Below are 14,746 nucleotides of genomic sequence, written 5' to 3'. Positions count from 1 at the left end.
TGAAGCCTGATCTTCTTCCTCTCCTTCAGGGTCCTTCCAGAGAAGCTTCTGCAGATCCTACACTCCTCAGGGATGTGGGAAGAGGGAAGGCAGAGAATACAGACCTCATGGGAGTCTGTCTTGGCCTTCTTTCTTGAGCACTCAGGGCACTTGTCGAATAATGCAGGCATTATTGGACAAAAAAGAGTGCAGAAACACAGAAAGAAAGTCACCAGAGTACTTTAAAAGTACCAAAAATCGAAAGCAGTGTAAAACACTAACAAAAACCCTTGAAAGGGAGAGCTCAATGCTCCAGGGTCCTGCTTGCAGGAGCCGGAAAAAAGAACTGAGGCTAAGTTGGACCTGCTATGCATTCTGGGATACTGAGAGAAGGTTCTAGAAGGTTCTCTTAAAGGCACAGTATCCTAATTAAGCCACATAATGGCAGCCTATGGGGCTTGTCTGTCCAGGTTCTTCTCTCTATCATTCCTGAGGGATTTTGCTGTTAAGCAAGGGAAATCTGTACAGGCTTTGCTGTTTTGTGGATTTTATGGTGGAAATTTCTAGTTGAAGTACTGGACAGTGTAGCCTTTTGGCTGCATTATCTGTCTTTAAATTCTCTCTTAAGTGTCTATGCATTTTTTTGCATTTTTTGACACTGTAAGAGATTATTTTTGATTGCTCCGGGGTCCACGCACATGGGCGGGACTATTCACTAGATTATGACTATACACAGAGATCCCCTACTACAGAACTGTATATGTATATTTAATTGAATGAAATTTACGCAAATGTCACCTGAATCTGTGGACCTTATGAAAAGTACGAGGCTCTATATGGGATCTTATATATATATGAAGCATAATTTCGGATAATTATTAAATAGTTTATGAGGTTGCTGATTCTAAATTTAATTTTTTGTTTATAACAGATTGGCCACGGGTTATTTCTAATGTGTTGTGTCCTCCCCACTTCCTCGGCGTCAGAGCCCTGATGAAGGTGCGCCCGTAGACCTGGGCCCTGCACCGAAACGCGCGTTGGCATTACGTGTTTCTTGGATCCGGTTTTATCAACCTGGACTCTCTGGCAGTTTGCTACGAAGATTCCGCAGGATCCTATTCTTGTTGTCACTCTGGGGATTACGTTGAGGAATGTGTATATAGTGTTTGGTATATCAGTGAATGTTTGTGTGTGACTGAAAGAGAAGAATGTGTGTGTATGCTGAGAGGAGAAGTGGGGTGTTCGTATTGTGTATTTATTGATGTATATTTTATGAATTAATCAATTAATGTACTATGTTACGAAATATCTTGGATAAAATGTGTGCAAACAAAAGATGACAAAAAGAAAATAAAGATTTTGTGCATTCATATCTGAAATTTATTGTACCATGTGACCTTTCTGCCGCCCCTTGGTGAGTTCCATGTTGTGTATTAAAAGTATTGGACTCTTTATGGGACATTGCCTGATCCGCCTGGGTGGACTTTTTCCCTTGCAGTCATGTGGGGTGTGGTTCCCAAAAGAACCTTCCTTGAGGCAACTTTTTTTAAAGTTGGGTTGCTGGTACCACCGCCCGGTACTGCAGTATCCAGCAAGGCCTCCCCTGTAGTACCACAGTACACAAAAAAGTAAAAAAAATAAAAGTTTAAAAAGTGAAGAGGGTCTGGTTATAGACCAGATCCTGAAGCCAGCTACCATTGTGCATGCCATAGGCTGTTGAGCCAACCCACCGCTGCACATTGCTGTGAACAGGAGGGGGTTGGGGACCCGTGGGGAAGTTGTGTGCAAGGTGTGGCTGGAAAATTGTACTGGAGTGCATCTTGTTGAATTACCAGTTAGGTCCTCTAAGTCTATAGCACACCGTCACAGTCGTGAGATGATGTAATTTAACTTGTCATGAGTGCTGTAATATCAGAGGCCATAAGCAGTGCATGACATGCAAGTTACAGTTGGTTGACTAAACAATATCTTATGAATATAGTGCAAACTCCATTTGAAGGTATTGGAACACTTTACTTGAGCACCATTTACATGACACAAGGTCACAATTTTCTTAGGCATGGGGCGATAAGGTAATTTGCCCAGAATCACTGAATGCTGAGCAGATGCCGAGATTTGAACCTGGTTCCCCAAAGGCGGCTGTTTTGTCTCAGGCACCACACCCTTTCCCTCACTTCTTTTCAACACCTAACTAGAGTGTCACTTTAATGTTAATTTTTATCATTGAATTTCTGTTTTTTTCTAACATAAGCTAAGGATTTATTATACCCAACCATAATCTTTGGTATTCTCTCCCCCTCCATGTCCATCTCAAGGCAAACCACCTCACCTTCAGTAAACTGCTTAAAACTTTACTTTTTCCCTAATGTCGCTCGGAGTTCTTTGAGTGTACTGCTATTAGAGCTGGGATTCCTTCTGGTAGCTACGCGCTTAAAATGCTTTATTTATTCATTCATTCATCTCTTTATTTAACCTTGTTTTTTTTCAGTGAAGATTTGGTCTTGTTCCCATTGAAGCATATGCGCTTGGGCAACCTGCAGCCAATGCCCCCACTGGGCATGGCTTTCGGGCAGCACGGTGGGCGTTTTTTTCCCCAGAGCGGTCTTCAGTCAGGACCTGTGCTCAACCCCTGAATGCGGCCACCCAACTCACTGCACACCCCTTCAGCGGTGTGCAGCAGGGCTTTGGCCGCATGGCTTGTGACAATCCACCCCTCTCACTCCCAGCCTGCTCGCTGGGGGACCCTTTTCTGAGGGTTGCCCTGGATGGATTTTACACCAGATTACAAAAATCAACCTTTCTAAGTGCAAGTCAAACTTTTGGACAAATTTGGCATAACTCCCTTCAGCTGTTCTTTACTGTATTGAAGAGCAAAGTTTCTTTAGGGTATTATCAAAGAAACTTGAATTGTTCTCTCAATATTTTATCAACTGAAAAAAAAAAATGTATCACGAAAACAATATAATTCTAGCGTGTTTAGTATGTACCCAGATTTGAAGAGTGCAACAAGATATTTATTACAATGGAGTGTGGGGAAGAGATATGACACAAAAGTGAAGACTTCACTGGGTAAGGTGGCCTTCTTCTCCCTCAACATTAAAAGTAAGAATCAGATTACACTCAGCGGATCAGAGTTTATGGTTTACAACATGCTATCTTTTCAGCCTACATATGATAAACAATGTTATCTTATGACAACTAAGTATAGTGTGGTAAAGTGTTGCGGTAAGATATCAGGCCAGCTGTTTTCCTCTATTAATTAATTGCAACCTAAGATTTATAAGGCAGTAGCAGTGAATTGTCAAGTTAATTGGGTTTTGTTATGGTGTTGGGCCTACATGTACAATATCAGTTCACTAGTACACATGGCATTCCTCCAGTCCTCCTACCCAACAAAAAACAAACACACAGTGCACTATGGGTCCCAGACGGTGTTTACAAAAACAAATCTGCAAAGAATGAGCATCCTTCTTGGTTTGGAGACCAAACCTGGAAATGCATATCTGGTGGTCTGAGGGCTCTTCCAGTGAACGTGTTTTGAGGGCCAATCCAATGAAGGCACCCAAACCCTTCTGGATGCAGTTCAAATCTGTTATCTGCTTTCAGAAGTCGAATTGTTTATGCCCTAGAGGCCCCTTGGGGTTGGCTTCTCAGAGTGAAATCAAGGTTTCTTCTAAAACTACTTCATTAAAGCAGACCTCTTGTGCTTTTACTATAGTTTTCTTAAATACCAGACGTGGGTGCCATCTTGATGTTGTGGCATCCTCAACAGGACAATGGCAGTTACAGCCACAACGGAGTAAAAGTCCAAGACACCCTCATGGAGAGAGATGGGAAGGACACCCAGAAGATAATATCATAATTCATGGAGAGGGATAATAATGAAATGAATGGGGAAGGAACAGTCCACTAGGAGAATTGTGGTAACATCCAAGAACCCTGCAGAAGAGGAATAGGAGGAAGTGAGGTAAGGAGCATATGCAACAATTCAATACCAGCAATGGTTGCACATTTCCCCTTTCAGGAACCAAAAGATTGTTAACCTCACACACACACCCCCTCCCCGAAACTGTCTCCATGAGGAAATCCTGTATAAAACAGCACCCTGTATTTGTGAGGACAGTGAGGAAAATTATCATGAGAAAAACATAACCTTGCACCATTAGGAAAAAATATCTTCAGAATAAAGACAGAAATAAAATGATTGCAAGAAGCTAAAGACACATACACACTACATTACATACAAATAAAGTTGAAACTGCTCAGAGGATAGTGCGATTGATTTTCACTCCATCCAGAGAGTGGAAAACCGAACTGTTACTACAGAACATATTAGCAAAGTGGACCTACTGGATTCATTAATGGAACAGTATCAAATGTGTCCATCTAATGTTGATGCCTAAATGCACCATTCCTTGGTTTGTTTATCTTCTCAGGGGCAACAGATCTCATGACTGAGATCCTCCATTATTGACTTTCCGACCTATTTAAAAAGAATAATAATAAAACACTGTGGCACAGACTGAGCATTTTATTTTTTAGGAGACAACACATTATTTCACATATTTAATATCACATATCAAAACTTCTGTGGTAACATAACGTCCTTTCTCTATACCACTGTAGAGGTAATGACCCTGTACTCCTCTGAAAGAAAACAACAAATGACTTCCCTTTACCTACCGTGATTTTTCTCATTCAAGAGATTTTTTGTGGCTGGCAGGAACATTTCCATAAGCTCCGGTACTTTCCTGATAACATGCACCGCACAAAGAGCAGCCTAGAAGAGAAAAACAAATTAGCACTGCCCGTCAATGGCCAATCCCAAATCACCATTGTACAATCCTTTTTACTGGCGGTATAGAAAGACATTCTCCATTTCCGCTGCACACATTGAATCCCTTATCAGGCGATCAATTTTCTCACATAAAATAATTTCCCACTATTTTAGTAGTTCAACTGCAAAATAACATCAGCCCCAAAGACGAATTGGTGACAGACAGCCCTTAAAACGCATAACTTTACGGAAAATTATGGATGTTCAGCTTTGCTATCTTTCATAGTTAGACATGTTTGAATCATCCCCTGCCATCAGAGTGAGAGATCTGGTAACACTATAAGCAGTACAAAGCACTAAGACACATACACTGTAATACACTAGTGTATAATTATCAAACCACCTACCTAATAAAATGCCTTAATCTAAGCCAGAGAGGTACCTGTTCTCTCATCCAAGATCTCCTTATTTTAGATTTGATAAAACAACTGTGCCAAGGTATCCAAACTCCAAGACTCGAGAACAGAGTCACACAGAGAGAGCTGGGATTGTGATGCAGTGCCTGCGTCACAATCTCAATGGTTTGCATAGCGATGGAACTACGCCACAGTGGGCCTTTATGGACTACTGATGCAGATCTGTGTCCCAGTACAGTCTCACAATCAGGTTGGAGCACTAACAATCACAGTGAATGGTCTTTCTTCCTTTTGAGACGTACAATCAGTATCAAGGTAAACAGTGGAAAAGCCTCAGCAAATATTCAGTTGACTCCCCTTTTCTGTAATGGAAAGTTCTGGAATCTGCAGGGAACCACTAATTCCCTACCACATATCATTGCCCCACATCTCCTGATAAAAATGGTACTTCCCTTGTGTGATTAGGCCAAGTGACTGCAGTAGGAAAGACCCCAAAACTAAACAGACACTGTGAGAAGTTGGCCAGGTATATGCTGACCACTAGTTATACTGGGCACCTTGTACCAGTCCAAACAACCCTTATTGATGATTAGGTTAAAGACAACCTTTTATGAAAGCTATCCTAGTGGTAGCTATGGAGAGCAGCCTTCAGGTCAAGTCTTGAAGGAATGTAAAGCAGTTTGTTTTACCAGTCTATAACCTCCTGAATGACCAAATGAAAGGGGAACCACACAGGTGTTTTTATAAAAAATATGTATTTATTACTAAACACTCTCTACTAATCTCTTCAGGAGATTAGAGCACAAAGTACACAATATTAAAATCACTAGAACGACAGTAAATAGCACAATACATAGTGGACTCCAGGGGGAGACAACACCATATACTAAGAAAGTGGTATAACAACCACGACTTGACTAGACAGTGCCTAGAGCACGTAGAATCACTGAGACCCCAAAGAACTACCCAAGGTAGTGACACAGGGGACCCACGGGGGACGCGCGCAGTGTGATAACACAGCTGCGAGCTCCGTACAACTCTATGGGAAAGTTGCAGTTGGTATTTTAAAGTTTAAGGACACTTCGGAAAGGACTTTGAGCAAACCTTTTCAAACTTAGAAGGTTCTAAGGCCCGCACGCATGTGAGCACCGGAGTACTCGTGTTACCTAACCCAGGGAAGCCAGGTGCATAGGTGTCAAATGGTGTTGGGAATCTTCGTTGTTTTCAATGGCAAGATGCTGAAAAGTGCTGCTGCCATGAAGAGGAAAAGTGTCCGGTTGGATCCAAGCCTGGATCGGAGATGAGAAGAACCTGAAAGCAGAGGGGACAGAGTCTGGGTCACTTACCAGTGACCAGGGGCTCGGTAGACGAATGCCCACCGATGTCGGGTGCTTCAGATGAGAAGAGGTGAAGATGGACTCTGCAGCCACGGGGACCAGGAGACGTTGAGGAAGACCAAAGTCCGCAGGCAAGCTGTCCCACGAAGGATGTCGAGTGCTGGGGGGTCAGTGTCTGGATTGAACACCAACAAGCCTTGACAACTGTAACCCACGCGGTCGGAGAAAAGATGCTTCGGTGAGGACCAGCAAGGTCCTGGTGACTCCCCAAGCGATGGAGAGTCAGGGCACATCTGGAGAAACCAGGAAAGCCCACTGAAAGTTAAAGTTGCCTTCACCGGGACCCACAGGCCAACAGACTCGTGGAGTGTAGGCCGGTAATCTTCGGTGGAATCACTGCTCAGGGTCTGGACTACAAGTAGCCCAAAGCACAGCTTCAGGCGTTGCCGGAAAGCACATGCTTCTGCAAATGGACACGGTGCCCAGGGGTTCGGGTTACACGGTGCCCAAGGGTTCGGGTTGCACGGTCCCCACGAGGGATACTGGTCTCAGTTTTGCTGAGCACACTAGTCTACCTCAGGGACGCTTGGAAACCCACCTCCTGTGTTGCAAAAGTCTTCGGAGTCCTCAGGAGCTTCAGAGTTGCAAACAGGTCAGATGTGTCTTTGGTGCCTGCTTAGCAGGGGAGTAACTCCTTTACTCCAAGGGAGATTCTTCAGTCATCTGACGCAGTGTAGATCATTGAAGTACTTGGTTTCTGTAGCAGAGTTTCGTCCAGGTAAATCTAAAGTCCTGTAGCCAGGGGTTCCCACTTTATACCAGAGGAAGGGGTGGGACAAACTCTGGCGACCCACCTATGGGAGGGTCAGGACATAGGGGTGGCTACACCCATGTCCTTTGGCCTGTTTCGTGCCAGAGCAGGAGCAAATGGCTCCTGCAACCGGTTTGAGCTGGACTATGCATAGGGACACCAAATGTGCCCACAGTGCAGACATTAAAGCACTCAGAGTGCACCCTCCCAGCCCCAATACATTAAAGCCTGTCTGGGAGGTGGTTACACCTCCCTGTGACAGGAAACCTATTGTCCAGCCTCTCCTGCTGGAGTTTCGTCCAGCAGCAGGAGGGCAGACGTGTGTCTGTGACTGGCAGCATCCATCTTGTGATGCCAGAGTTCTGTAAAGCTGGTACCGGGTGTAATGGTCTAGTCATATTTCTCTCTCTAGGAGGGACGAATCATACCTGCCACACCAGTTACTGGTGTGGAGGTATGATTCCAAGGTGTTTGACAACAAACACAACCGGTTTCTGTGCAGCCGTTTTAAAGTTAGCATTTACCGCGAAGTTATAATACAGTTAAGAGTATATGGTATGGCTGTATCACAGAACAACCCCGGAGAATAGATTCCGAAGGCTGTAGAGGGGCTCTGCTCAAGCATGGGCACCTTCTCTCATAAAACCCAGCACCCTGCCTTCAGGATTGATAAGGCCGGCCACTGAGCTGACCGATAGGTTTATATGTGTAGTGATAAGGTAGAAATAGTGAACCTATCTATATCAAGTAAGGGGTGCATGCACCACCTTACACAGGTTGTAGTAGAAGACCTGTGGTGTCAATTTGAGTGGCCTCTCAGGGGTGGCATAATACATGCTGCAGCCCCTGGAAGGCCTCTGGGGTACCTATGCCCTGGATATATAATCTGCCACATACTAGGGACTTATAAGGGTACCCCAGAACCCAATCTTGTGTACTTTAAGTACATGCAATCAATTTAGAGGAGAAAGCAGCTAGGATGTGGTCCCAAATAGCAGGATCCCAGCCAGACTAAGTCGAAAACAGTGAAACATCAGCAAAAAGTGGGCTTAACTATAAGAAGCAGAACCTACACACACAACTCATTTTCCCACTGAAAAACTGACCCTTTTTTTTTTTGACAATGTGGCTACCTCAGTTGGCAACCAGAAAAACCTGTACATTTTTGATAACTAGACACGCAGGGGAATCCAGAAAGGGGAGACTTGTGTGGTTCCCACCAGGTTGTCCTACCCAGTAACCCTTTCAAACCTGCTGAAATTTGTGTGGAGCTGCACATTTCCTACCACCAAATATTCCTCCAAGTGTCCCGATAAAAATGGTACCTCACTTGTGTGGGTAGGGCTAGTGCCCACAACAGGAAAGGCTTCAAAACACAACATGGACAACTGAAAATTGACCCGGTTTTTGCAATGTGGTTAGCTGTGGATTTTGAGGCCTAGCTCAGGAGACATCTAGGGAAACCCAGCAAAACTTTACATTTAAAAAAACTAGACACCCAGGGGAATTCAAGGTAGGGTGACTTGCGTGGCTCTCAAAAGGTTTTCTTATACCAATGCCCTTGCAAACCTCAAACTTAGACAAAAAAAACACATTTCCTCACATTACTGTCATGGAAAGTTATGGAATCTGCAAAGTCATACATTTCCTACCACCTACCATTCCCCTAAACCCTTCCCCTGCTCCAGGGGAGAGCCTGCTTTATCTCAAAACAGTCGGTAAGGGCTTATTCCGGGACCATGGGCAAACATGAAGTCCCACAAGGCATTGGAAGCTGATGTTCACAGAACAAACAGCCTAACTTGTAAAGGAGAAAACTGTCCTGCCAGAGGTCTCGATCATCTTCAATTCCCTTGCATTGGCAAAAGAGTTTGGACTAACTCTGCCTGCCGAGGGCTTTATCACAAGGCTTTCCAAAGTAGGGTAGTAAAGAATGCTGGGTCGTCTGGAGCAGGACAATAGCATCCAACGATCTGGCAATGCAGTGGTGACCAGAGTGCAGTTTGGCCTAGGTACCAGACAGCACATCTGTGAGTGCTTCATTAAATGGGGGCAGGGGCTCAGAACTTGCAGATGGGGGGACCAAGCCATCCCACTGGAGGGTGGCATAATAGGGGGTGTACCAACCCCAAGGAAGGGATCAATTTGTACCAACCTCTTAAAACAAACAGCAGTAGCGGTGGTTTCAATGGTAGCACATCAATCTTTGTGTGGATTGGAAACAAGCATATAGTGCTGGTGCCCCTAAAGGTTAAGAACAGAACACCTCACTACCTCAGGTGTCAACTTACTGTGGTCCAACTGAACCCAGTGTACATATCATATATAAAGATAACCTTGGCACTCTGACCTGTTCAATGATTTATTCGTGGAGAACTATCCTATTCTATGATACCCAATTTAAAGGAGAAACAAACAATTTGCAGTTCCATTTAATGTATATAGTTTACAAAAACTCATCAATATTTTCAATACATTTCATTCAATTTTGTTAAAAAAACATGAATTGCAATGACACAGTATTACAGAGATGGATGGTGTAATACAGTAAACCTCCTGTTGAGCGATGGATCGGCAGTCGACACGTGTTTCGTTACTTAGTAACTTTTTCAAGGCTTAAAAAAACAATCCAGTAAATTTTGTTCGAATGTCGTGAACACACAGGGTCTTCCTGTAAGGTTGACCAAGTCCTATTAAGTCACTGCGGAAATGTCATCCGTAGCAGGAACCACACCATACAAATTCAGTGGGTCGAATATTTGTTAATCCATTGTAAGGTATAATGGCCGTTGCGACTCGGACGGCTTGTATTTATCGAAAGTAGTCCAATGTTGCCTCTAAAAGAGGTGACCAAATAGTAGTGTCTTTATTTCAATTCTTCAATTCGGTACGTACGAACTTGTTATTGGGTTTAAAGGTTCATTTTAACATCTCATGGACCAAAATAAGACCATAAAATGTTCATTAAATTTCGAGGCAGCAAAGGGCTGTGATATACCCACTTTCAGTCCAAAGTTCACCGTGTGAGTGCCGTCCCAAAAAATATGTCCCAACTAAATCTAGTATTTAGGGGCACCCCTGAACCTTGCTTCCTCAGACAAGCAACGACCAAGAAGAAAAGAAGAAGGACTGAACAGCCATGCCAAAGCTAAGAAGAGGACGAGGCCTACTGACTTGGCCCCAGCCCTACCGGCCTGTTCCCACCTCGAACCTGCAGAAGCGCAACTCCGGTGTGTACTGCAGCCAGCAACCTCAAGAACCCCGAAGACCTGCCCTGCCTTCCAAGGAAAAGACTTCGTCTCCCATGAACACCGAATTTGTTCACCAACAGACTCCAGCTCCGGCAAAACCCGCTAATCTGCACCAGACGCCCACGGCCACAATTCGAGTAGCCCAACACCACGAGGAGGTCTTCCCAGTGATCCTGACCAGGGACCCAGCGATCTCCGACCTGCCTCAAGCCTTCTGCCGACGCATGCAGCCTCAATCCAGAGGGTCCCCCCAAACGAGACCAGGAGCTGCTAAGAAGATCGACCCTAAAAGTTACCCCTCCACCCGACCCCCCGACGGCCTTTGGTGGCCAAACCTACGGTGTCTAGCCAACGCCCAGAATTCCAACTTACCTCTCCAAGTGGTGGTTGCACCCAGAAGTCCTTTGTCCCCGAGCCTGCATCGTGTTTGCAAGCCTGAGAATCCCCAATGAGAGTAATAAGGCAGTGGATGACAAACCAGCACCCTGCATCCGGCCACCCTAGTGCCGCTGAGGGTGTAACCTTTTGGTGCCAACTTGAACCCCCATTTGCCCTGAGCTAAAGTCCAGGAGCTTTCCTCCCACAACCTTGTGGCTTGCTCATGAGCAGCCACCAACAGGAGGCTCCCTAACACCCATTGGATAACATTGGGCTTCAGCACTCTGCACCCAGCTGCCCTAGTGCCGCTGAGGGAGCTTTGAGAGTGCATCTTCGACTCTGGGGGACCCCGGACTCTAACCCCAGAAACCCAACTCCCACAACAAAGTACTTAACTCTGAACCGATTACACTATTTTCTCCCATAGGATAACTGACTGTTTCTATGAAAAAGTTTCTACGTGTGGAGATGGGAAGTCTATAAAAGTCTCTAAAACTGTAACCAAATAACCAAAAAGTTTTTATTTACCTGTTTACAGGAAATATCCCAGTGTAGTATTCAGGTATACTACCCTGTGTAAGAAAAGTAATCAGTAAAGTAATTTACTTGACATCCTATTGAAAACTCAATCCAAAGTATATGTACAATATTTCACAGTACATTGCCAGCAATTCTACTGTAATCAAACTCAAGTATATATACACCTGCAATTCAAACTGTATTATTACTACAAAGTATAAATCACATACCTGTGACAGGCTTGCTTGGTTCTAGGAAATAATATAACTAAAAGATATATATTTTTTTTTTAAACCTTTATTGAAGCATGCAAAAGCATTACAAGCACAGGCCTACAACCACAGGGGCCGGCCGTAAACTCGCAAATCAATAGGAAATTTACTTATCAGTCAACAGCCCTGGCACCAACTGTGATGGAAGTTACAGCGTATGGTAGAATGCGATATCAATAAACAGGATAATACAGAGGTTCCGTTTTTTCTTTTTTGAAGAAGCAGTAGTGGCATTACTATAAGAGGCATCACACCATATAAGAAGGAGCAATTAGAGATGGGGGGGGGGGGGGGTGTACCTCGCACTGCAGTCAATAGAAGGTAACGAATAATATAGCCGTAATAACGCAACGCCTAGCAGAGGCAGACAAGGAGTAAAGGATAATCGATTAGCGAGCGATCTAGTGTGAGTACCATCCAGAAAACCCACTCTTAGGAGACAGTAAAGTAAAAGCTAGTATAGACGCCCAATAGAGTAAGAAGTAACTGAATGATAAACAGCCAACCACCCTGAAAAGAAAGAAAGGAAAAGAAAGGGACCATAGAACAAAACAAACTAAAATAACAAAACCGCCCCCGTATCCCCCCACCCTGCACCCCTGTAATGGCTACGGCATACCCCACTAACAGCGTGCCTGTCGCCCCGAAACTCGCCCTAAAGGAAGGAAAAGAAAAGCGGAGGAGAACAAAAAAAAAAAAAACACTCCCGGGCTCCCATGCCCCCCGCCATCAGCGACCTCCCCAAGACGTATTATCCACTGTTTGAAGCTAAGTATTAAACCCCAGTCTGGGGAGGACATCAACGCAGTTGATTTGAGTAACGCAGTGGGTTCTGATTGTAGGAGCCAATACTGGATGGAACTCCCTTGAAAAAAAGGACGTGGATCTACGTCCTCGGCACCACGAAAAGGCTGCGATTCTATATCCAGAGGGTGCGGGCAGTATCTGTGTGCTGGCCAGAAGGGATCCTCAATCCAAAAGGCCAGTGAAGTATTGAAGTCTGAACCTCCTTGCGAAAGACGTAGCATTGAAGCAAAAATGTCTTCGCCAGACTGCCCCTCTTGCGAGCTGTCGAAAACCTGTACATGCAATGTCCGCTGCACAGTGTATTATTTCTGATGCACTTCTCTCTCTCCTTCCTTCTTGCAGGATCTTCAAAGTGTGAGGCTTGGAGGATTCTGGAATAAGTTCTACCAGCGCCAACATGTCAGAGCACATCTGGCAGAATACCTGCCCACTGGCTTGCAAGATAATCGCTGTGCCTCCTGAGTAATGACTGAGTCAGGGTAGGCTGAGAGATTAGAAAAGCAGGTGAATAGTGGGGAGCTTCACACGTCTTGTCAAGGCATGGAAAAAACGCCGGCACAGAGTTTGGCCCCTGCATGAGTTTAACACCTTCTTTCTAAAAAAAGTCTATGATAGGAAGTGAACAAACTTGTTTGGGTGGTTTCCCCAGGACGAGGGGAAAGGGGAAAAACCGATTCGCCGCTCTCTTCATAAGGAGGGGAAAACCTCCAATATTCACTGAAGGTGAATGCAAAAGAAGTCCAGTTGTAAGAGAAGACGTAATCCTGCCGTGGTACAGGCCGTGGTAGTCTTGCGGTCAGAAATACCTAATTCTGATCTGAAGAAAAAACATGCTCCTACGGCTATGTGCTGTCCAAGAAGAATAATGGTGGAAGTAAAAGGCCATCACGTGGATGTAGCGGAAAGCTGCCGTCGACGAAATAAATCGTCTACAAAGGCACTGAGCATAAAAGTCAATAGTGTGTGAAACCAACTGTCAACAGGCTCAACCGTCGACGAATTCAACAGTTGACAGGGTCATCCGTTATCAAAGTCAACTGGAGTCGAAGCTGAATGTTGACGGAGCTCACCGTCTACGGAGCTCACCGTCTACGGAGCTCACCGTCTACGGAGCTCACCGTCTACGGAGCTCACAGTCTACGGAGCTCTACCGTCGACGGAGCTCTACCGTCGACGAGCTCTACCGTCGACGAGGCCTACCGTCGACGAGGCCTACCGTCGACGAGCCTACCGTCGACGAGCCTACCGTCGACGAGCCTACCGTCGACGAGCCTACCGTCGACGAGCCTATCTTCGACGAGCCTATCTTCGACGAGCCCATCGTCGACGAGCCCATCGTCGACGAGCCTATTGTCGACGAGCCTACTGTCGACGAGCCTACCGTCGACGAGACCAACTGTCAAAGACATTTACCATCGACAAAACTCCCAGTAGTCGACGAGCCTGCAGTCGACAAGAGGGCACTGTCCTCACTGTCGTCGACGAAAGCCTGGAGGCGCTGTTGTTGCAGAGCACCAGTGACGGCAGAGATTGTCCTCAGAGAGTACATCGACCGTAACGTCGACAAGCTGGCACATTTTCACGTAGAAAAGTGAGCAGAGTGAGTCTAGACGCCTGAGAGTAAATCTCGTGGGCGTAGATGTGGGAGGCACAGACTCAAAGAAGGCCAGAGACCCCTTTATTGTGATGTTACTTCAGCTGGTGAAGTAGAGGAGAAGCATCACTTAAATCCTTAATGTGCAGGACAAACAAAAAAATCCTCCCACATCAGAAGGGGGGTATAGTAAAGCACAAGAACAACCCCTTCTCCTCCTACCATGTCAGAGACAGGCAAAGTGCTGGTCCATATACTCCTCATGAGGGTTCACAGGAAAAGGTCTCAGCTTTCCACAAGTGACGTCTGAAGGTAGACTTCATGTAAGAAGACATTACAAACTGATATTATGAAGACAAAATTGAAGAAAGGTAACAAAATTGAAGAAAACTGAGCAGAGCTCAGGGAGACTCCCTTCACACGACGTGCGGTAGAAAATCTGAGAGCCTGAGCCTCTGGGGAGAACATTCTGGTGGGTGCTGTCGCCTGATTGGCTGTAGTTTGGACTATACAAAATGACTAGGATAGTCATGAGTGTGGAAGTTTTTTCTACTGTAGCTTGGGCTACTTTACTTCCTGGTTGGGAATTACTGTTTTTTCCAATG

At 45.2% G+C, this 14,746-nt stretch overlaps 1 protein-coding gene across 1 annotated transcript in view; it reads right to left on the bottom strand.

The window, feature by feature from the left end:
• AP1G1 (adaptor related protein complex 1 subunit gamma 1) overlaps nucleotides 1-14,746 on the bottom strand; it is an 803,442-nt gene that overhangs the window by 617,283 nt on the left and 171,413 nt on the right. Inside the window, exon 6 of the mRNA XM_078671300.1 lies at nucleotides 4,663-4,759. Coding sequence (XP_078527426.1) covers nucleotides 4,663-4,759 — 97 coding nt within the window. The remainder of the gene's footprint in view (nucleotides 1-4,662; nucleotides 4,760-14,746) is intronic.

This window comes from Lissotriton helveticus, chromosome 12 (assembly GCF_964261635.1).
Source record: "Lissotriton helveticus chromosome 12, aLisHel1.1, whole genome shotgun sequence".
NCBI classification, from domain to species: Eukaryota; Metazoa; Chordata; class Amphibia; order Caudata; family Salamandridae; genus Lissotriton; species Lissotriton helveticus.
This window is presented reverse-complemented; position numbering and strand designations above follow the sequence as displayed.